Source organism: Arachis hypogaea, chromosome 11 (genome assembly GCF_003086295.3).
Source record: "Arachis hypogaea cultivar Tifrunner chromosome 11, arahy.Tifrunner.gnm2.J5K5, whole genome shotgun sequence".
NCBI lineage: Eukaryota > Viridiplantae > Streptophyta > Magnoliopsida > Fabales > Fabaceae > Arachis > Arachis hypogaea.
This window is the reverse complement of record NC_092046.1, coordinates 91089054-91112949: the sequence shown is the minus strand read 5'-3', so window position 1 is coordinate 91112949 and position 23896 is coordinate 91089054. Positions and strand designations below refer to the sequence as shown.

Below are 23896 nucleotides of genomic sequence, written 5' to 3'. Positions count from 1 at the left end.
TTGACTGAGAGTTAGTTATTGGTTTGGACTATACTTGCAATGAGATTCTATTTTGTGAAATTCTAGACCAACACTAATTCTCGCAACAACAGCCCCTATAGCATAATCACTGGCATCGCACATTAGCTCAAATGGTAAATCCTTTTTGGGAGGGGCTATGATGGGTGTAGAAACAAGCTTTGCTTTTAGAGTTTCAAAGGCATGCAAGCAATCATTGTCAAAATTAAAAAGAGTGTCAGCAACCAAGAAGTTGCTCAATGGTTTTGCAATTTTAGAAAAGTCATTTATGAACCTCTTGTAAAATCTTACATGTCCTAAGAATCTCCTTATTGACTTAACATTAGTAGGAGGTGGTAATTTTTTAATCACCACCACTTTAGCTTTATCAACCTATATTCCTTTGTTTAAAATCCAGTGACCAAGAACAATACCATTAGTTACCATAAAGTGGCATTTTTTTCCAATTTAAAACAAGGTTTATTTCTTGACACTGTTTCAAGACGAAGGATAGATGCTTAAGGCAAGAATTAAAAGAATCACCAAAAATAGAGAAGTCATCTATAAATATCTCAATGAACTTTTTAACTATGTCTGAGAAAATAGAAAGCATACACCTCTGAAAAGTTGTTGGGGCATTACAGAGTCCAAACGACATCCTCTGATAAACAAATACTCTAAAAGGACAAGTGAACGCCGTCTTCTCCTGATCTTGAGGGTCTACAGCAATCTGATTATAGCCAGAGTATCCATCTAGAAAGCAGTAAAAAGCATGGCCGGCTAACCTCTCAAGCATCTGATCCATGAAATTTAGGGAAAAGTGATCCTTGCATGTAGCATTGTTGAGCCTTCTGTAGTCAATACACATGCGCCACCCTATGACGGTTCTTGTAGGAATGAGCTCTTTTTTATCATTCTGAATTACTGTCATCCCTAATTTTTTAGGACCCATTTGTACAGGACATACGCATGGGCTGTCAGAAATAGGGTAGATGATCTTGGCTTCCCAAAGCTTCATTATTTCTTTCTGGACCATTTCTTTCATGGTTGGATTTAGTCACCTCTGTAGTTGCATAATTGGTTTAGCATCATCCTCTAATAAGATCTTGTGTATACACTTGGTTGGACTAATCCCCTTTAAATCACTAATGGTTTATCTAATAGCAGTTTATGACTCCAGAGTACTTGAATCAGCGCCTTTTCCTCCTCATGTTTTAGAGAAGAGTTAATGATCACTGGATAAATGTCTTGTTCTCCCAGGAAAGCATACTTTAAAGATGGAGGTAGAGGCTTCAACTCAAGTTTCGGAGCCCCTTCCTGAGTGATAGCCGTGTGGGATTTCTCCTTATGAGGTGTTGAATCATCAATTTCAAGCAAAGTATCCTCAGAGGGAGGCTCTAGAACATCATCAAGTTTCTCAACTTCAAATGCCTCTTTAATCAGAGGTTCAATCATATCAACTCTCATGCACCTTTCGGAGTCATTAGGGTATTGTAAGGCTTCGAACACATTGAGGACAATTTCCTCTTCATTGACTCTCAGAACCAATTCGCCTTTTTCTACATTAGTCAGAGCTCTTGCTGTGGCTAAAAAAGGTCTTCCAAGGATTATAGAGGCATTTTTGTCCTCTTCCATATCTAATATCACAAAATCAGCAGGAAAGATGAAATGTCCTACTTTCACTAACAAATCTTCAACAACTCCAAGGGGATACTTAATAGAATGATCACCAAGTTGAAGGAAAATGTGAGTGGATTTTACCTCATCAATTTGAAGTTTTTTCATCAGTGAAAGAGGCATGAGGTTAATACTAGCCCCAAGATTATATAAGGCTCTCTGAATCATGGTGTCTCCAATGGCACAAGGAATGAGAAAGCTCCCGGGATCCTGCAACTTCTCTAGAAGATTTTTCTGGATAATTGCACTACATTCCTTAGTCAGCACCACTGTCTCACTTTCTTTCCAATCCCTCTTCTTACTCAACAACTCCTTCATAAACTTGGCATAAATAGGCATTTGCTTAAGGGACTCTATAAAAAGGATGTTGATCTGAAGCTTTCTAAAAAACCCCAAAATTTTGGAAAATTGCTTGTTCTTAGATGCCTTCTAAAGTCTCTGAGAGTATGAAATCTTAGACATATATTCAAGCCTTGGGCAATGCAGGATGTGTATCAAGAGTGACCAAAAAGGGGTTGTCAGGGTGCTTAGAGGGGACATGCTCTGCCTCCTCATTTTTCCTCTCTGAGGTCTCTTTTTCAACCTGCTCCTCATTAGCCTTAATCTATGATCATGTTATCTTCCCACTTCTCAATTGAATGGCCTGACACTCTTCTTTTGGATTAGGTGTCATGCCACTGGGAGCAGTATCAGTAGTTCTCTCTGGTGCTTGCTTTCTTAACTGACCCATTTGAGTCTCCAAGTTTCTGAGTAAGGCTCTAGTTTCCTACATAAAATTTTGTTGATTTTTGGAGAGTTCTGCAATAATAGATACCAAGTCAGAAGTACTTTGAGGTTGAGCTTGTTAAAACGGGGGACTATTGAAATAATTTTGATTAAAATCGCCCTAAAAGCTTGTTAAAATGGGTATTATTTTTCTTGTTAATTTCGAATTTTTCCGTCCTAATTTTACCTACAATTTTTGAAATTTACTTATTTATTTTATTTAGTATTTTTATTTTATTTGTTTACACAGGTTACCTCACTGAAAATTCTCTATACTCTAACATAGAGAGTCCCATCATTTCTTTTCTTCTGTCTGTTTATGAGCAAGAACAGAGACAAAGAACCTCTGTTAGACTTTGATCCTGAACCTGAAAGGACTTTTAGGTGACGTTTACAATAACCAAGACTTTACAAGGCTACAGAGTCCAACATGGATCATAATAATCATGCTGCTAATGCCAATGTGGCAAATCCAATTGGGAATGAGGAACCTAGAAGAGTACTTGGCTCTTACACTGCTCCTAATGCAGACCTTTATGGAAAAAGCATTGTGGTGCCTCCTATAGCTGCAAATAATTTTGAACTGAAGCATCAGCTTGTCACTCTTGTACAACAAAATTGTCAGTATCATGGACTTTCTCGTGAAGACCCAAATCAATTTATCTCTGATTTTCTGTAGATTTGTGATACTGTGAAGACCAATGGAGTGAATCCTGAGGTGTACAAACTCATGCTCTTCCCATTTTCTGTGAGGGATAGAGCAAAACTATGGTTAGGTTCTCAATCCAAGGAGAGTCTGGATACTTGGGACAAGGTTATCACTGGATTTCTGACAAAATTTTTTCAACCTCAAAAGCTTACTAAGCTAAGGGTGGAGGTTCAGACTTTCAGACAGAAAGAGGATGAGACCCTTTATGAAGCTTGGGAAAGATTCAAGCTACTGATTAGGCAATGCCCTCCAGACATGTTCTCTAGATGGACTCAGCTGGATATCTTTTATGAGGGCTTATGTAAAATGTCCAAGATGCGCTTGGATAATTCTGCAGGTGGTTCTTTGCACATGAAGAAGACACCAGAGGAGACTATTGAGCTTATTGAGTTGGTTGCTAATAACCAATACTTATATTCCTCCAACAAGAATCCTTTGCACTCTGAGACCTCTCAGAAGAGAGGCGTGTTGGAAGTGGAAGCTGTTAATGCTCTTCTTGCTCAAATCAAGCTTATGTCTCAGCAAATAAGTCTACTTACTCAACGGATGAGTGGAATGCAAGTTTCAGCTATCAATACTCTGCACCTCAAGAGGTCCCTTATAACATGACAGGTAATTTTGTGCAGAATGATAATTCTGATTATGCTTGATAAACCCATATTTTATGATATATTTTGTGCTTAATTTGAGTGATTTATTCAATCCTTCACCCACTTATTCATATTAATTGCATGGTTTTACTTTCCCTTCCTTATTATGTGATGTATGTGAAAAACATGTTTCCTATGCTTAGAAATAATTATTTTGATTACTCTTTATTTCCATTCAATGTCGTGATTCGTGAGTTGAGTAGTTTCAGATCTTCTAAGGCAGGAATGACTTAATGGATGGAAAGGAAACATACAAAATTGGAAGGAAAGCATAAAACGGAGTTTTTGAAGAAACAGGCAGCGACGCGATCGCATGGACGACGCGGCCGCATGCCAGCGCGAATTAACAGCGACGCAACCGCGTGCTTGATGCGATCGCGCGCCTTAAGCGAAACGCATATGACGCAGACGCATGACTGACGCGACCGCGAGACAAGGAAAACTCCAAGTGGCGCGACCGTGTGACCCACGTGGCCGCGTGACAGAGGCCACGCACCAAAAATTACAGAAAATGCTCCCAGCAATTTCTGAAGCCCTTTTTGGCCCAAATCCAAGTCCAGAAGGCACAGATCAGAGGTTATGAAGTGGGGGAATGCATCCATTCAGAGGAGAGTCTCCAATTAGTTACTATTCATGATTTAGATTTAGTTTTGAGGGAGAGGTTCTCTCTCTCTCTTTTAGGATTTAGATTTAGGATTTTATTCGCTTTCAGGATTATCTCTTTCTATCAAGTTCAATATTCCTTTTTATTATTTTCTCAATTTAATTTATGAATTCTTCTATGTTACAGATTACTCTTTGAATTAATGTTATTTGAGGTATTTCAGTTTACAATTGCTTCCTTTTTAATTATGTTACTTTTATCCCCAATCTGAAGACATTTTTTTATTCCAGTAGATTTACTTTTCCCCTTTTGGTCTTGGTTAAGAAATCAGTAACTCAGGAGTTATCAAACTCAATATGATTGATAATTGTTATCTTTGCTAATTGAATTGAACTTCAATAATCCCAATCTTTCCTTAGGGATTAACTAGGATTTAAGGATCTAACTAATTAGTCACTTGACTTTCCCTTGCTCTAGCAAAGGTTAACTAAGTGGAATTAAGATTCTATTTTTATTATCATTGATAAGGATAACTAGGATATGACTTGTAATTTCTCATACCTTGCCAAAAGTGTGTTTTACAGTTATTTATTTAAATTATAGTCTTTTACTTACTTTAATTGCAATTTAAATTACTTGTTCCTCATCTTCAAAACCCCAATTTACAATCTTCATAATCAATAATAAGAACATACTTCCCTGCAGTTCCTTGAGAAGACGACCCGAGGTTTGAATACTTCGATTATCAATTTATTTAGGGGTTTGTTACTTGTGACAACCAAAACGTTTGTAAGAAAGGTTGATTGCTTGGTTTAGTAACTATACTTGCAACGAGAGTTTACTCTAACTTCTAAACCATCAATCTTCAGTTCTTCAAAATGGCGCCGTTGCCGAAGAACTGCAATCGTGTGCCTTATTATTGGTTATTGTAAATATTTTTCTTTTACTTGTTTATTTTCCCTTTTTATTTCCATTAGATACTATGAATTCTCACCCCTCTCGCTTCGAGTTTGGTTCTAATATTGTTGAAAGGAATGAAAGTTATAACAGGAACATGCATCAAGGTCAGAGCAATCAAAGATGGATGCAGCCAAGAGGATCTGATCAACCCTTTAGGCAACAACACCCTCCAAGATATCATGGACAAAGACCATTCTACAATGCATACCAAGCAAATAGACATGGTGGACAACCTTGTTGCTACCAACAAGTCCCACCCTGTGTTTATAGGCCATCCTCTCAACATAACTTCGAACCACCACACTCACAAGCTTCTTTTCACCATTCGCCACCATACGATCCTCATTTACCCCGATTCCAATCCAATTACTCCCAAACACCACCACTTTCCAATATACCACGTCCAAATCCAGCACCCCGAGAATCAGAGGTTTGCCTCAAGGAAACAGTAGATCAATTTCAAACAACCCTTTATCAACTGAAGCAAGCAATAAGTCAATTATCTTCTAGACGTTCAAACATTCAAAGACCCCCCACAATTCCGCATGGACAATCTAATGATGAGCGTAGCATGAAGAAAATACTAGAAACTCCAACGGACAGAACAGAGCATGACTTCGTACTGGAGCAAGTAGAGAAAGCTGTCATTACACAAGAAAGAGAGTTGGTTGAAGACCTAGGTGACGCTGAGCCTCCATGGGAATCTAGAGTTGTGGAGAATTCTGTCAAGGACATTACAATTGATGCTGAGGAGGATAGTACACAGCCCCCAAGGCAAGTCTTTTATGAAGAACTGGATGGAATAATCCAAGAAGCAAGTTTCCTTGATGATAATGATCTCAAGTTAAGTTCTCCCAGTAGTGAACTTGCACCAGCAAGTGAATTCTCTGAGATTGCAGAATCTTCCCCAAGTGAATGCGAAGATGATGCGGAGGTAGATTTCTCTCAATCTCCCGTTTATGACTTAAGTGACGAGGAAGACATAGAAGGCTTTGATCAGGACATGGATGCAATTGAAGAAGTCTGCAAGGAAGTGAAAAAATTCATAGAAGAGCACAAGGGAATAGAACTCACAGAACCACTGAAAACACCTATCCCAAGGCCATTACCACCTAATACAAGCTTCAAGTGGGTACAATCCTTAACCTTTATCTTTACTTTTTCGCTTGAATATGGTTTGCTTGAAACAGATGGCCAGCTTAGAGCTCTCTGCGGCTTTAAGAGTAAGAGGGAAATGGCTCGTGCTCAGACCTGGTGCACAAGGTTCAATAAGGTTCCACGCTTCAACTTGAAGTGTGCGGATTGGCATCATGATCTATCGAATGGATCTCGCAAAAGGTTTGGTTATCTTGGTGAGAATCTAATTTCTAAACCACCCAGATGGAAAAATATAGATCAAGACAAAGGCAGATCTAAAAGCAAGGTTTGGGATCCTGGAATCCATTCTGACATTCGTTACCCCGGGAGCCTGACAATCTGTTTGAAGCTGCTCAGAAGCTTCACATGCCTAGTTTGGGACCTTGGAGGCTATTGGCATTCCAAGCATTGGTGGAGATTTCTGGATGAATTTAAGCATAAGCCACCAAAACAGAAAGCTCATCCAATGTCCAACTTAAGGACTTTAACTAAAAGTGCTAGGTGGGAGACAACCCACCATGGATGTCAGATACCCAGAGAAAAGGAAAAGGAAAGGCTACCAATGGCAAACGGAAAAGAGGAGAAGCCTCCATGTCCATACTGGACCTCATGCATGATGACTCCTGGCGGGAGAAACACTTTACCCCGCAGGAGAAGGCTGACCAACTACTCCTTGCTACTGATCCCATTAAATTTGCAAACCGATACTGTGAGCTGAAGTATCCGGTGTTTGCAAACTCTAGGAACCTGTACCTAGAAAGGACTCTGAAGATCCCAGAAGAACTCCAGTAATACACCTCTGATCAGATCAAACAAAGAGGCTGGTTCTTCCTGGAGAGAAACCTAACCAGCGCGAATTAACAGCGACGCGACCGCGTGCTTGACGCGGACGCATGACTGACGCGACCGCGCGACAAGGAAAACTCCAAGTGGCGCGACCGCGTGACCCACGCGGCCACGTGACAGAGGCCACGCACCAGAAATTACAGAAAATGCTCCCAGCGATTTCTGAAGCCCTTTTTGGCCCAAAACCAAGTCCAAAAGGCACAGATCAGAGGTTATAAAGTGGGGGAATGCATCCATTCAGAGGAAAGTCTCCAATTAGTTACTATTCATGATTTAGATTTAGTTTTGAGGGAGAGGTTCTCTCTCTCTCTTTTAGGATTTAGATTTAGGATTTTATTCGCTTTTAGGATTATCTCTTTCTATCAGGTTCAATATTCCTTTTTATTATTTTCTCAATTTAATTTATGAATTCTTCTATGTTACAGATTACTCTTTGAATTAATGTTATTTGAGGTATTTCAGTTTACAATTGCTTCCTTTTTAATTATGTTACTTTTATCCCCAATCTGAAGACATTTTTTTTTATTCTAGTAGATTTACTTTTCCCCTTTTGGTCTTAGTTAAGAAATCAGTAACTCAGGAGTTATCAAACTCAACATGATTGATAATCGTTATCTTTGCTAATTGAATTGAACTTCAATAATCCCAATCTTTCCTTAGGGATTAACTAGGATTTGAGGATCTAAGTAATTAGTCACTTGACTTTCCCTTGCTCTAGCAAAGGTTAACTAAGTGGAATTAAGATTCAATTTTCATCATCATTGATATGGATAACTACGATAGGACTTCTAATTTCTCATACCTTGCCAAAAGTGTATTTTACAGTTATTTATTTAAATTACAGTCTTTTACTTACTTTAATTGCAATTTAAATTACTTGTTCCTCATCTTCAAAACCCCAATTTACAATCTTCATAATCAATAATAAGAATATACTTCCCTGCAGTTCCTTGAGAAGACGACCCGAGGTTTGAATACTTCGGTTATCAATTTATTTATGGGTTTGTTACTTGTGACAACCAAAACGTTTGTATGAAAGGTTGATTGCTTGGTTTAGTAACTATACTTGCAACGAGAGTTTACTATAACTTCTAAACCATCAATCTTCAGTTCTTCAATGCTCAACCCTCTTCTGAACAGGTCAATTACATGGGAAGTGGTCCTAAAAATCCCAACAATGATCTGTACTCTAAGACGTATAATCAAGGATGGAGAAATCACCCAAATTTTGGGTGGAGAGACCAACCTCAAAGATCTCAGAATTTCAACAATAATTCTCAGGGCTGTTTACAACAGAACAATCACAGTAACCACCAATTTTAGTCTCATCAACAACAACCACCTCAGCAGGCAAATTCTAAATCCCAAGAAGATTCTAATTGGGAGATGATGAGGAGTTTTATGCAGGAAATCAGAGCTTCCATTAGAAACTTGGAGGTGCAAATGGGCCAATTGAATGAGCAAATGCCTGAGAGGTCTTCAAATACATTTTCTGGTGATACAATGGTGAACCCAAGAAAAGATTGCAAGGCTATTCAATTGAGGAGTGGTAAAGTAGCTGGTTCTGAGACCAAGGTCAATGAGGATCTAGTTGAAAAAGAAGCTCTAGAGGAGAAGAAGGAAGAAGTAGAGTACAAGCCTCCAAAGCGTACAGACAACACATTCCCAGACTCTCTTGACACATATCCTACATTGCCAAAGGCTCCTGAATACAAGCCAAAAATGCCATATCCTTAGAGGCTTCAGAAGGCTTCCAAGGACAAGCAATTTTCCAAATTTTTAGAAGTCTACAAGAAGCTGCAGATCAACATTCATTTTGCAGAGGCTCTTATGCAAATGTCTCTTTATGCTAAATTTATGAAAGAATTGTTGAATAATAAGAGGAATTGGAGGGAACAAGAAATAGTGGTGTTAACCAAGGAATGCAGTGCTATTATTCAACATAACATTCCTGAAAAGATGTAGGATCCAGGAAGCTTTGTGATTCCTTGCACCATTGGAGATGTCATCATTCAGAGAGCGTTATGTGATCTTGGAGCTAGCATTAATCTAATGCCACTTTTAGTGATGAAAAAGCTTCAAATTGAGGAGGTAAAACTCACTCGTATTTCTCTTCAACTTGTTGATCTTTCTATTAAATTACTTGTAGGTGTTGTTGAGGATTTACTTGTGAAAGTAGGACCATTTATTTTTCCTGCTGATTTTGTTATTTTAGACATGGAAGAGGATGTAAAATCCTCTATTATTCTTGGTAGACCCTTTTTAGCTATAGCTAGAGCTCTGATTGATGTACAAAAGGGTGAATTAACCCTGAGGGTCAATGAAGAACAGGTGGTCCTTAATGTTTTTAAAGCTCTCAAGTACCCTAATGACTCTGAAGGGTGTATGAGAATTGATGTTGTTGAACCACTTGTTCAAGAAGTGTTAGAAACTGAGGTACTTGATGATGTTCTAGATCCTATTTCTGAGTATGAATTAGTTGAAGTTGATGATTCACCACCCTAAAAGGAGCTGATGAACATGCCAATAAAAGGAGGAGGAAGTCCCCAAGCTTGAGCTCAAATCTTTGCCCCCTTCTCTGAAATATGTGTTCTTGGGTGAAAATAATTCATATCTAGTTATTATTAGCTCTTCCCTGAAGCCTGAAGAGGAAGAGGCGCTTATTTTAGTACTCAGGAGCCATAAAACAGCTCTTGAGTGGACCATTAGTGATTTAAATGGGATTAGTCCAATCAAGTGCATGCACAAGATCCTTCTTGAAGATGATGCTAAACCAGTTGTGCAATCACAAAGAAGACTCAATCCAACCATGAAAGAGGTGGTCCAAAAAGAGGTAATGAAATTATGGGAAGCAGGTATTATTTACCCTATTTCTTGTAGTCCTTGGGTAAGTCCTGTGCAGGTAGTTCCCAAGAAAGGAGGAATGATAGTGGTCAAGAATGAAAAGAATGAGCTTATTCTTACAAGAACAGTCACAGGATGGAGAATGTGCATAGACTACAGGAGGCTCAACACTGCTACAAGGAAGGACCACTTCCCCCTGCCGTTCATTGATCAGATGCTTGAGAGGTTAGCTGGTCATGCTTTTTATTGTTTTCTAGATGGATATTCTGGATATAATCAAATTGCAGTGGATCCTCAAGATCAGGAAAAGACAGCATTCACATGCCCTTTTAGAGTATTTGCTTACAGAAGAATGCCATTTGGACTTTTTAATGCTCCAGCAACTTTTCAAAAGTGTATGCTTTCAATTTTTTCAGATATGGTTGAAAAGTTTATTGAGGTATTTATGGATGACTTCTCTGTTTTTGGTAATTCTTTTGAATCATGCCTTACGCACTTATCTCTGGTCTTGAAACAGTGTCAAGAATCAAACCTTGTTTTAAATTGGGAAAAATGTCATTTTATGGTTACAGAAGGTATTGTTCTTGGACACCGAATTTCAAGTAAGGGGATTGAGGTTGATAGAGCAAAGGTGGATGTAATTGAAAAATTACCACCACCAGCCAATGTTAAGGCAGTCAGGAGTTTCTTGGGTCATGCAGGATTTTATAGAAGATTTATAAAGGATTTTCAAAAATTGTTAAGCCACTAAGAAACCTATTGGTTGTTGATGTTCCTTTTGTGTTTGATGCTGAATACCTGCATGCTTTTGAAACACCGAAAGCAAACCTTACTTCTACTCCCATTATAGCTCCCCCTGACTAGGATTTACCATTTGAATTTATGTGTGATGCTAGTGATTTTACTATAGGAGTTGTTTTAGGACAGAGGCATGGCAAGCTTGTACATGTCATTTACTATGCTAGCCGTGTGTTAAATGATGCTCAAAAGAATTACACAACTACAGAGAAAGAACTATTAGCTATTGTGTATGCTGTTGATAAGTTTAGGTCCTATCTAATTGATTCTAAGGTTATTGTTTATACTTATCATGCTGCTTTGAAGTACCTTATAACCAAACAAGACTCCAAACCAAGATTAATCAGATGGGTGTTGCTCCTCCAGGAGTTTGACATTGAGATAAAGGACAGGAAAGGGTCAGAAAATCAAGTAGCTGACCATCTTTCTAGAATAGAGCATGAACAAGGAGTGCAACCACCCACAACTGTGACTGAGACATTTCCGGATGAGCAATTATTCCTCATTTAGCAGGCTCCATGGTTTGCAGACATTGCAAATTACAAAGCCATGAATTTTATTCCAAAGGGGTACAGTAGGCAACAAGTAAAGAAGCTATTGACTGATGCAAAGTACTACATTTGGGAGGAACCGTACCTTTTTAAAAGGTATTCAGATGGTATCATTCGGAGATGTGTCCCAGATGAGGAAAAATAGCAGATTCTTTGGCACTGTCATGGTTCTGATTATGGAGGCCACTTTGGTGGTGAAAGGACAGCTACAAAGGTCCTTCAGAGCGGGTTTTACTGGCCGACTCTCTTCAGGGACTCAAGAGAATTTGTGAAGCACTGTGACAGATGTGAAAAAGTCAGGAACCTCCCTGCCAACCATGAGATGCCATAGCAGGGGATTCTTGAGGTTGAGTTATTTGATGTATGGGGTATTGATTTCATAGGACCTTTTCCACCCTCACATTCAAACAACTATATCCTAGTGGCAGTTGATTATGTGTCCAAGTGGGTGGAAGCTGTGGCTCTACCCACCAATGATGCCAAGGTGGTGATGAGCTTTCTTCAGAGATATATCTTTAGCCGGTTTGGTGTCCCAAGGACACTCATTAGTGATGGTGGAAGCCACTTCTGTAATAGACAGCTGGACTCACTTCTGCAAAAATATGGAGTCCGTCATAAAGTGGCCACCCCTATCACCCTCAGACAAGTGGACATGGTTGAAGTTTCCAACAGGGAACTCAAGCGGATTCTAGAAAAGACCGTCAGTGTTTCACGAAAGGACTGGTCTAGGAAGCTTGATGATGCTCTCTGGGCATACCTGACGGCTTACAAGACTCCTATTGGCATGTCCCCTTATCAGTTGGTCTATGGCAAAGCCTGTCACTTGCCAGTTGAGCTAGAGCATAAAGCTTACTGGGCAATCAAGTATCTGAATCTTGATTCAAAAGCTGCAGAAATTAAGCGAATGCTTCAGTTGAATGAGCTTGATGAATTCAGATATTCAGCCTATGAAAATGCCAAGCTCTATAAGGAGAAAACCAAGTTATTTCATGACAAGAAGATTGCCATCAGAGTATTTGAGCTAGGACAGAGAGTGCTTCTGTATAATTCAAGGCTCAAACTCTTTCCCAGGAAGCTGAGATCTCGATGGTCAGGACCGTTTGTGGTTACCAAAGCTTCACCATATGGCCATGTGGAAATACAGGAAGAGAATTCAAACAGGAAATTTACAGAAAATTGCCAGAGGTTGAAGCACTATCTTGGAGGCGAGATTGATCGCCAGAGGTCCGCTCATCTGCTTAATTAGCAGAACTGACTATTAAGCTAGTGACGTTAAAGAAGCGCTTGTCGGGAGGCAACCCGATGATTTCGTATCCTTAGTTATTTTTCCATTGAGTTGATTATATTATATGTTTAATTTTTCTTGAGTTTTTACTGTTTTCCTTTGTTTTACTTGTGTTTTGATCATGCAGAAAATTTAAAACAGGAACCGGACACTTAAAAAAATTTTTGAACACTCTGGAGGAGGTTGATTCTGCCAATTCCACGCTAAACTTGGGATTTTCCAAGTTCAGCGTGGTTAGAAGCATGCAAAGAGGGAGTTCTTACTATCAAGTCCACGCTGAACTTGGAATTTCCCAAGTCCAAGTTCAGCGTGGATGCATGCGTACCAAGTGAGAGTTGCCACTGCCATTCCTACATTGAACTTGGCCTTCTCCAAGTTCAGCGTGGGAATATAAAAAAATTCAAAAAAATGAATATTTAAAAAAAAAGCGCAAGGCCCACGCTGAACTTGGGCTGCACCAAGTTCAGCGTGGAGAGTGGAAATGCATTCGGGAACATTGGCGCTGAACTTGGTTTTTACCAAGTTTAGCGTGGGAGCTGCATAACACACACAATGTATACGACACTGAACCTACTTTTCCTCAAGTTCAGCGCTAGCTAACACCTAGTCCCCAACATCCTCGCCGAATCAACTCCAAATCCCATCAAATCCTCACCATATCCCTCTGATTGATTCCCTATAACATTTATCCCCTTCCCCCCATGTTCCCTCCAAGTTTCCCTTTTACCAACATCAACCCGCGAAGCTTTCCACCCACTTCCAATATATTCCCCTGCCATTCCCTTCCCAACGCGCCACACCTCTGCTGTCCTTGCCCAAGAATAAACCCAGCCTTTCTTTTTTTTTCTTTCCCCATATATTCCCCTTTCTAAACTAAAACCAAACCTCCCCACAAGCAACACAACCTGCACCCCTTGACCGAACCCCTCCTCCATTCCACCCTCACCTTCCCAACATATTCCCCCTGCACTGTTCCCAGTCTCCAACCACTAAAGCTTGTCTTTTTCCCAGCCTACCGAAGTCCTTATTCCCTTGACCACAACATTCCCCTTCCTCATATATTCTTCCCCAGCCCCCTCCTATATAAACACTACCCCTTTTCACCCTATATAAACCCCCCTCCCAACTTCCAACATTAACCCGTGACCAATTCTCTCCTTTCTATATAAGCCTCCATCCTTCCTCCTAGTTCCTCCCCACTTCCTTTCTTTTAGAAACACAAGATTCCAACCTCCCTAACCCTCCACTACTATATAAAGCCCCCCACCACTGCTTCCATACACCCACCATTCCCCACACACAGGCACTTATACACGCAGTTTTCCCCTCTCCCCTGTAGCCTTTCCGAACCCTTCTCCCCCATCACACAACCTAAATCCTTGCTCCACCCTCGATAGAATTCACCTTAAATTAATTAATAAATTAAAAAAATAAGAAGGAAGGAAGGTATAAAATTTAAGTGGATGGTTAATACTCTTGGGTAGGGGTGTTCAAAACCGATCCGGACCGAACAAAACCGATCAACCGAACCAACAAAACTGAGAACCGAATTAACCGAAAACCGAAAAAACCGAAAAATCATGTTTTGTTATTTTTTATGCGGTTCGGTTCAATTTTCAGTTCTGACACTGAAAATCCAAACCGAACCAAACCAAATTGGTAACTAAAAAACAGAAAAAACCCATTAGTTAACCCAACCCACTAGGCAGCCCAATAGCCTATTATCCCACGGCCCACATCCCCACCCCATCAGATAACCTAGCTTCCCCATTACCCCACCCCCACATCTCCCCGCAGCCAAAACTCTCAAAGAAACCCCATTACCCTGACCTCCCAGCAGCCCCTCCCATCCCCGCAAAACAGCACCTCCAGCCCCTTCCATCCCCGCCGAACAGTGCCTTCCAGCAGCCCCTTCCAACCTCGCCGAATAGCCCCTCCCAGTAGCCCCTCTCAGCCCCGACGAATAGCGCCTCCCAGCCCCTCCTACCAGTAACCCTAACTCCGCTTAGCCTCTCTCTAGTCTCTAATCCTCTGAGCTCTCACCACTTCTCAGCGCCGAAAACTCCTCCCCCTTCCCCGCTGTCAATGCCGTCAGACAACACCATCGCGGCGGTGCGGCTCTTTTCTCTCCCTCTCCCTTCGTCGTAGCAGTTCTCTCTCCCCGTCGTCCTCCACACACCACCTCTTCCAGCAGCACATCGTCTACTCCACGCACCAGAGCCGTCGTTCGTTGTCCTTCGCAAGTTCGTAGCCACTGTCGTCCTCGCGTTGTAGTCATCGCAGTAGCCATTCCATTGCATCTAGAATGGGGATGCCTCTTAGTTTTCAGGTAAATTATTTATTCTAAATTTTTTGGAGCTAATTAGTTGTTCTTAGTTCTGTTTTAATAATTGGTTCTATTTTTATTTTGCTATATGGTTTTTGGTTTCGGATTTTTGGTTCTGTTCTTTCTAATTTGTTCTTGCAGCTTTGGTAATTTGTGGTTCTGTTTGATCATTTCTATTTGAAAATTTGTTCTGTGTTCTTATTTTTATTATCTAAGTTTATAGTGTTCTCTGTTTTAATTATTTAATTTGAGTTTGTGGTTTGGTGTTCTAATTTATGTTATTTAATTTTAGTGTTGTTCTAATCTATGGTTTATTTTTTGTTAGGCAAAGTTGACTATAATTTTACATTGTCCTGTTTTATGATAAAATCTGAATCCTTTTCTTGATTTTTTTTATCATGACAGGTATAGGATGCATCCAGAGATATGCAAATCCTCTTCACTGCATTTTGATAACAATAAAGCACAAAATAGGAGCCAATAACGTATATTTGATGGATTGCTGCTGGTTGTTGACTTGTTTATTTCATTGTTGCTGCCTTACTGGTTGTTCTATTGAATTATTGAAACTGCTTTTGTTTTATTTTGTTTTGTTTTGCTGTTCTAATGAATTACTGAATTACTTTTGAGTTTTGAAGTGATTTAGTATGATTTATCAAGTGCTGGAGGTTTTGGATCAAGTGTTGGAGGTTTTGAATTACTTAATTATTGTTGAATTACTTTTGTTGAATTACTTTATTGTTGGTATTGTTACTGGTTGGTAAATGATTTTGTAAATTGATTGCAAATTAATTTTGTTGTTTAATGTATTTGTTTAGTAAGTTTGATGTCAGTTCAAGTGAAAATATGGGTGACACCTGATTGTTGATTTCAATTGTGTATTTGTGTTTGTCGATTTCAATGTATAAGACTTTGTGAAATAGTATTGTAGTCTTTGTTTTAATTGATTAAAAAAACCGAACAAATCGAACCAAACCAAACCGATTTTAATTAGTTTGGTTTGGTTCGAATGACCTCAAAAAAAAATCGAACCAAGTCGAACGATAGTTTAATTAGACGATCCGATCAGATGACATTCCTCTCAAAAACCGAACCAAACCGCACCACGAACACCCCTACTCTTGGGTCCGAGATTCACGGCGCAGCAAAGGCTGCAACCACCCTCCACCGCGTCGTACTTACGAAGACGCCACCAAATCAAACCAAATTGCACTCTAATTCAAATACGCTTCTATTCTCTCTCTCGCCCCCCCAAACCCAAGTTTCCCCATTTGTTTCCAAGTTGCACTTCAAATTCATCACGCTTTTTCCATTCATCTCAAATTCTCTCCAATTTCAAACCCTAACCCTAGCCTCTCCGCAGATGAACCCCTACGATAACAGATACTCTGACGCCGCTTCTTATCGCAATCGTCGCAGGTTTATTCATTCTTACCTCATCCACGCTTTTTTCCTTTTTCTCATCATGCTCCTTACTTTGATATCAAAACGCACGCGTTTAAATCCTTTTCACTTTGCAGCGATATCCTCGGTTCTGGACCATTCATGCCGCCTCCTGTTGTAGGTCGTGGTGCTTCGGTCCCCTACGGTGCCCCTCCGGTCCCTTATGGTGCAGGAAGAGGAGCTCCGAATGCCTTCGGGTCCTCGTCGGTAACTTCCTTTACGCCCCCTCCTGGTGGTTTCAATATAGGCCGAGGCGGTGGTGGACTTGGTAATGGCCATGCTGGTGGCAGAAAAGACGGCGGAGGTCGTTACGGTGCTGGTGGAAGAGGTCGCGGAGGTTCTGGTAGAGACGGCGGAACTGGTAGAGGCGGTGGAAGCGGTTTTAGGGGAGGCAGAAGTCATGGTGGTGGAAGAGGAGGAGGAGGTGGTAGACATGGTGGACGGTCATCGAAGGATGAATTGAACAAGATTTCCTTGCCAAAGCAGGATTTTAAGAATTTGGTCCCTTTTGAGAAGAATTTCTACGTTGAGTCCCCTGCAGTGAGGGCCATGTCCGATCAAGAAGTGATGCATTATCGTGCCAGTAGAGAAATAACAGTGCAAGGCCATGATGTGCCGAAACCCATTCGGATGTTCCATGAGGCCAGGTTTCCTGGTATAGCTTTTTTCACGGCATTTTTCTCATGCTTAAAAACTGAAAGTGATTGTTTTATATTATTTCTTGTGTGTCATGTGTCTGTTTTTGTGATGTTTGATTTGATTCTAGATTACTGCCTTGAGGTGATTGAAAACCTGGGATTTGTTGAGCCGACTCCAATCCAGGCCCAGGGTTGGCCGATGGCTCTTAAAGGCAGAGATTTGATTGGCATTGCGGAGACTGGCTCCGGCAAAACTTTGTCATATCTGCTTCCTGCTTTGGTGCATGTCAGTGCACAACCTGGACTGTGTATGTACTGGATCTGCTGTTTAATCTAATCTGGTGAACACAAAGTTTCCTTGTTCATAATAGTCCATTTATTTCTATATAATGATGGATGTGTTTGCTGATTTTCAGCACATGGGGATGGTCCCATTGTCTTAGTTTTAGCACCAACTAGAGAGTTAGCTGTTCAAATTCAAGAAGAAGCTCAGAAATTCGCAGGGCGGGCAAATATTAGAAGTACATGCATCTATGGTGGTGCACCAAAGGGACCGCAAATTCGTGACCTTCAAAGGGGTACTTGTCTTTTCTTGTGTTTTTTGAATGACTTATTTCTGTTGTGGAACTTAAAATTGGTTGTTTAACTTTGGGCATTGCAGGTGTAGAGATTGTTATTGCTACACCAGGTCGCCTTATAGATATGCTGGAAGCTCAGCACACAAACTTGCAGAGAGTTACTTACCTTGTCTTGGATGAAGCTGATAGGATGTTGGACATGGGTTTTGAACCTCAGATAAGGAAAATTGTAGGCCAGGTATTGTGCTCAATTAACTGCCAACATGGAAGTAGTGAGAAAATATAATTAATTAAAACTGTTTTCCTTAGAAGAGCATCTTATTCATTCTTTGTAATCAAGTTTAGCATTATAGCTCATGACATACTTTTATATACAGCTGTAAAATCATATTAAATACATTAGCTTTAGTTACAATCCTTCAGTGACATTGGTTAAACAGATTCGACCAGATAGACAGACGTTATATTGGAGTGCTACATGGCCAAAGGAGGTTGAAGCTCTGGCAAGGCAGTTCCTGCGCAACGCATATAAGGTTACTGCAAGTCATTATGAATCATGTGCTTGCTATCTTTTTGTTGATTGTAATGGATATCTTATCATTTGGGATATCTTTATTATAGGTAATTATTGGGTCACCAGAACTGAAAGCAAACCAATCTATAAATCAAGTTGTTGAAGTTGTGACAGATGCAGAGAAATATAACAGGTTTATATCCTCAACGGTAAAAGATAGTGACTATTGTCTTTGCATGCTAGATTGATTCTTTACCTTTGTGAATGCAGATTGATTAGATTGCTGAAAGAAGTGATGGATGGGAGCCGAATTCTAATATTTATGGAGACAAAAAAGGGATGTGATCAAATTACAAGACAATTGAGGATGGATGGATGGCCAGCTCTATCCATCCATGGTGATAAAAACCAAGCTGAAAGAGACTGGGTTTTGGCTGAGTTTAAGAATGGTAGAAGTCCAATAATGACTGCCACTGATGTTGCTGCACGGGGTCTTGGTAGGATCACTGTGTATTAAGAATCATAGGAATTTTGGAATAGGTCTAAAACTTTAACCATAGGTGAGTCGGCCGGCTGCTGTCCAGTTCTTGATATAATTTGTGGTTTGGGTTCATGGGGAGCCATATTGTCACTTTGTCAGGGTGTTGGGACCGCCTGTAACTTGACCAGGGGATCAATGAGTTGCATTCAGTGGTGAAATTATTTTACTGCAGTAAGTGGACTGCCTCTTGCTATTAATCTGAGAACTATCCTTTTCAAATGTCAAGTTACATGGATGCCTGAGGCAGAGTTCCATTGGTATGGCTTGGATGTTTATCCCAAAATTTGAGGTGGTACATCATGTTGTGTTATCCTGAAAATGTGATAAATTGGGTTATTCGTGCATTTTACATGGTTGGGAAAGCAAGATTGATTATCAATTATAAACTAGTGTTGCCAATGCAAGTCATACCACATTATCACCACTTGTAAATTTTTTAACAACATAGTTGAACTGATGATCCCCATCCACAGTTATGGAGCTGGTTACTCTCTGCAGCCTGGTTGACTAATGCATACTTAGTAGATAATTGGATGTGGTAGACGGCAGTGATGGTGAGGCTGCTCCTTATCCCTGAAAGGTTAAGGTGGGCACATTTATTTGATGAATGTGTTTACTTGAGTTTGATCTCTTAAAATCTTAAGGAGCAGGGATAAGGAATTTTGCAGTTTTCTCCATGTCTGAATCATGACTCTTAACTTGCTGACTTCTACATGTTTTCTTTCCTTGTAGATGTGAAAGACATAAAATGTGTGGTCAATTTTGATTTTCCTTCAAGCCTGGAAGATTATGTACACAGAATTGGTCGAACTGGTCGTGCAGGGGCTAAAGGGACTGCGTACACCTTCTTCACGCATGCTAATGCTAAGTATGCGAGGGCTCTGATAAAGATTTTACAAGATGCAGGTCAGGTTGTGAGCCCTGCACTATCTGCATTGGCTCGGTCAGCTGGTTCTGCTCTATTAGGTAACTAAATTTCCTCTTTGACGCTGATATATGTGAGTTGTCGACATGCAAATCATTCTCATCATCGTGCAGGATCCAGAGGAAGCTTTCGATCAAGAGGACGTGGAGGCTTTGGTGGCAACAGAGGTGGAAGATCAGGATCCAATACCATTCCTCTAGGTTCAAAGAGGCCTTGGCATGGTATGTAGTTGATATTGCCTTGAGCAATTTGTACCACTACTATTTATTAGAGAATCGTCATCAAACATTTTTTTGGGGGATTTGTGCAATAGGTATTTCCCCGCATGACATTTGAAACAACAAATTGATTGCTAGTTTTAGGAAGAGAAACAATTAATCTTAGAATGACTGTAGTCAAGAAGGTATTTGGTGTAAATAATTAGTACGTGGCGGACCATGGCCTAATGCGTTGTTTGGAATATTTGGTTAGCGTTGGTTGTACTAAATTAGCAGTTCAGATTGCCATAATAGTTATGCAAAGTAATTGAAACATTTGAGATTATTATTTTTCAATTTGTTTGTGTTACGAGTTATAATCATAGGAGCGGCGTTTATTTCTTTAGATCTAGTTATAGTTATCAACCATGGCATGGCCAAGTAATATAATGCCAATGGAGATTACAAGTATCACGGGAAGTTTTTTATACATCATCGCGGAGGAAGAGTAATTTGGCTCTTATTTTAATTTTAATTTTTAATTTTTTATTTATTTTTTTTACGGAAGATAGGTAGACTCGAACTCGCGATCTCTTTAGATGATGAATACGGAGAGATTATATCATTTGAACTATAACTCATTGGCTCTTATTTTAATTTATTACTACAAACATAATTAAGAGAAAATATAATAAAAACGTATTTATAATTAAATGTATAGAAAAAATTATATATTCATAAAGAAAATTAGAATATCTCTATAACTCGAGTTAAGACTCAAAGTGGTCTCTCAAGTTACACTCGAGTCTCATAGTAGTCTTTGAAATTAATAGTTACTCATATACATCTCTGAAGTTGCACTCTGGGACTCAGAGTCGTCCGTCAAGCATTTTTCGTCAACTAGGCTCCACCGAAAAGCTAACGTGGACTTCCTTTTAACATGTTGGCAAAGTAAGGGATAGATGATGTGGACGAGAAAACATTTTGTGAGCAATTTGGTCCCTGAATCAATTTTAAAAAATCCTAATCCCCAAAATTGAAGATCTTATCTACATCCCTTTTGCTTTTCTTTTCTAACCTAGCAGACGCTGTCCTCTCCATCTTTAAAGTTATATGGTTATGGCCAGTGCGAGCTCAAAGCCTCAACCTTCTCTGTTGCTTCTCGTGGGCATCCATTTCGTCGCCACACTGCTCGCTAACCTCTCTGCATCATTGCGTCGTCTCGTTTCTCGCCCTCAGTATTGATGCTGTCACTGCTGCCATTCTGGATGCAACAACTTCAACCAGTTGACCCAAATGCTTCTAAAAAAATATTAATAACTGTGTCCCTTTGCCAGATAAAACTGAAACAATCAATAAAACAAGTCTAGTAATACATATGTTATTAACCTAGAAAAGGACTTCCATCTTATGTGAAAGAGAAGTTTTTTCCAACAATTCAGAGGATGTGTAATAAATTACTACTCAACATCCAAACTTATCTTTTTAACAAGTCGACTTCAAATGCAAAATAAGACTACTAATTGACATCTCCTCCAATAATTAGAAGATACACAATTTAGAATCCGAACTAGCAAGAATAAATTTAACTGCATCAGTTTTAAACAATGATTTTTTTGGTATATGATAGCAACATCAACCCTGGACAAACTACATTACCAACTAAGAAGATCAAAATGTTACTTTAGCAGAGAGAATTACAATCTAAAACTGAATACACCCATACTATAAGGATTGCATGGAGCTTCTCTCTCAACCCCTCCATTTTAAACTTAAAAATCAAGAACATTCATGTCATGTCAGGATAATGAATAAATAAACAAATTGCTAATCCAACACAAGGTTTTTGATATACTCAAGACGAAATTAAAACCTCAACCTACTATAAATATAAGTAACTTTCTTGTACCAATACACTTTAGTTATTTGTGGCTGAAGGCTAAGAATCAATCATGTGTTAACTCAAATCACTATGTTTCCATATCTATAAAACTTGTAATCAAATAAAAAAGTTCACCTCACTATTAATTTATAAGTAAATTAAAAAAAAATCCAAAAAGTTCATCCAAAAACATTCACAACCCTTAAATATTGATTATTGAAAAGGTAACAATACCCTATATAAACAAGGGTACCAAAGAAAACCTTGAAAATAAATATGTCATATATAACAATTATTATCATATCCACAGCAATCAAATACGGTTAAACAATTGAAATTAAAGAAAATATCATTAACAGGTACCTGTGGTCTAGATAATGTACATGAATCCAATAGACTGTGAAGGATCTCAAGAAATTGGCAATGCATGTTGTCCTTAAAATTTGTTATCATTTCTTTAACCGGTATAGGATAATATGTCTAATAAATGTCTTATGAGTAATTTTATACATTCATGTCATAAGAAAAATGTGACCTCATTCACATACAAAACATACCAAAAGTCCAAAAAGTGTTATTCCTTTCTGCTGAACGACATAGAATCGCAAAAGATTAAGAACTTGATTCAAGAAGAGAATCAGGATATCTGTTTTGCAACCATCATAATAAATTCACATTAGAAATTAAACATAGAAAATGCATGAACACCCAAAACTGAATCATAAACAGATCAAGGTGACAAAGGGGAATTAATACCCAATTAGCACCAACTTTTTATCTGGACTTTGCAAAACCTGGGTGATGACATCAAAGATGCCTTCATTCATTAAAACCCTAAAAACATGCAGAAAAATTAAAAGCTGAGAACTAACAAGGTTAATAAAACCTGCAAACCTAGCTAAAAAAAATCAAATAAAAAAAAATTAAGAGTTAAACATCAGTGCTACAAGTCAGAAAAGTTATTATAAACGATTATAATACCATACTATAGTTGCACACTATTACAATGTGAAAGATTACATAATATCAGTGCTATAATCTTGGTCGAAAAGCTCTAAGTATTTCCATGATCACAATATCACATGTAATTACCTAAAGAGCCGTAGCTGTTGGATAATCTGTAAGCTCTTGCTTAAGGTACAAAACTCGTGCAGGAAATATTCCTATTCATCCCATAAATGATGCATATCAAGTTTAAAATAAGAATTAGCACCAACAAAGACAATAATTATTAAGCAATACAACTTTAAAATTTAGGATCTATAATGATACAAGTTAGGATAATATCCTCACTAATGTAGCATATCAATATATGATAAAATTCAAATATTCATTTAGAAAGAGAGACATCAGCCTGATGCTAATATCAATATATTACAAGAAGTAAAACTTAAACCCTATAGTCAACAGTAAATGCATTTCAATCCTAAACCACATTATCACTAACACAAAACCAAAAAATTGAAACAGGAATCAATCAAATAATCCTATGTAACTACTAAGGAAAAATAAAAATAACAAGATTTACCACAAAATAGAACATCTTCTATGGCTAGAGAGATCCCTTTTGCTTATCTCTGTTAGAGAAATCCTTTTTTGAAAATACTCTAACAAACGACAACGAAAAAAACAACTGTGGAGACCAGTCGAGTTTTGAAGAAAGACGCTGTAGCAACGTCACTCAGAGCAGCGCCATTGAAGACAGGTTTTGAAGGAAGACGTTTGTGTTTCTGTTTTGGAAGGGAGAGAAAATTTTGAGTTATGCTTCTGCCCATGAAAACGACGTCGTTTGGCCTAAATTAGACGCCAAACCAACACTGTATCGTTTTGGGCTTGCCAACATGTCAAAAGAGAGTCCACCTCAGCTTTCCAGTGAAGCTTAGTTGACGGAAAATGCTTGAAGGACGACTCTGAGTCCTGGAATGCAACTTCAGGGATGCATATGAGTAACTATTAATTTCAGAGACTAGTATGAGGCTCGATTGTAACTTGAGGAACCATTTGAATCTTAACTCCTATAACTCCTATA

The 23896-nt window shown here is 39.0% G+C and overlaps 2 protein-coding genes across 6 annotated transcripts; one reads left to right on the top strand and one right to left on the bottom strand.

Annotated features, from left to right (window-relative positions):
- Positions 1–1134: 1134 nt before the first annotated feature.
- Positions 1135–2013, bottom strand: LOC112721549 (uncharacterized). Its single transcript, XM_025772603.1, has one exon. It carries the CDS (start codon positions 2011–2013, stop codon positions 1135–1137), a length of 879 nt encoding a protein of 292 aa, XP_025628388.1.
- A 14256-nt stretch (positions 2014–16269) lies between these two features.
- LOC112722290 (DEAD-box ATP-dependent RNA helicase 20) lies at positions 16270–20342 on the top strand. 5 transcript variants are annotated; one of them, XR_003162586.3, is made up of 11 exons: positions 16300–16568; positions 16670–17247; positions 17359–17538; positions 17647–17808; positions 17892–18046; positions 18249–18341; positions 18430–18515; positions 18593–18882; positions 19337–19449; positions 19596–19829; positions 19902–20342. XR_003162586.3 is itself a non-coding variant. In XM_025773276.3 (10 exons), exons 1-10 carry the CDS (start codon positions 16513–16515, stop codon positions 20015–20017), a joined length of 1887 nt encoding a protein of 628 aa, XP_025629061.1. In that variant the 5' UTR covers positions 16270–16512; the 3' UTR covers positions 20018–20342. The 5 variants fall into 5 exon arrangements, 1 of the variants encoding a protein (XP_025629061.1); XR_003162585.3 differs by having other exon boundaries at positions 18593–19034; XM_025773276.3 differs by lacking the exon at positions 19337–19449 and having other exon boundaries at positions 16270–16568; positions 18593–18819.
- The last annotated feature ends 3554 nt before the right edge of the window (positions 20343–23896 follow it).

Bases quoted from the DNA above. Each gene is read 5' to 3' on its own strand.
- LOC112721549 (XM_025772603.1), bottom strand. From the start codon at position 2,013: ATGCCTATTTATGCCAAGTTTATGAAGGAGTTGTTGAGTAAGAAGAGG.
- LOC112722290 (XM_025773276.3), top strand. From the start codon at position 16,513: ATGAACCCCTACGATAACAGATACTCTGACGCCGCTTCTTATCGCAAT. The intron at 18,516-18,592 runs GTTTATATCCTC...TTGTGAATGCAG, and splicing joins GATGCAGAGAAATATAACAG to ATTGATTAGATTGCTGAAAG. The intron at 19,830-19,901 runs GTAACTAAATTT...ATCATCGTGCAG, and splicing joins AGCTGGTTCTGCTCTATTAG to GATCCAGAGGAAGCTTTCGA.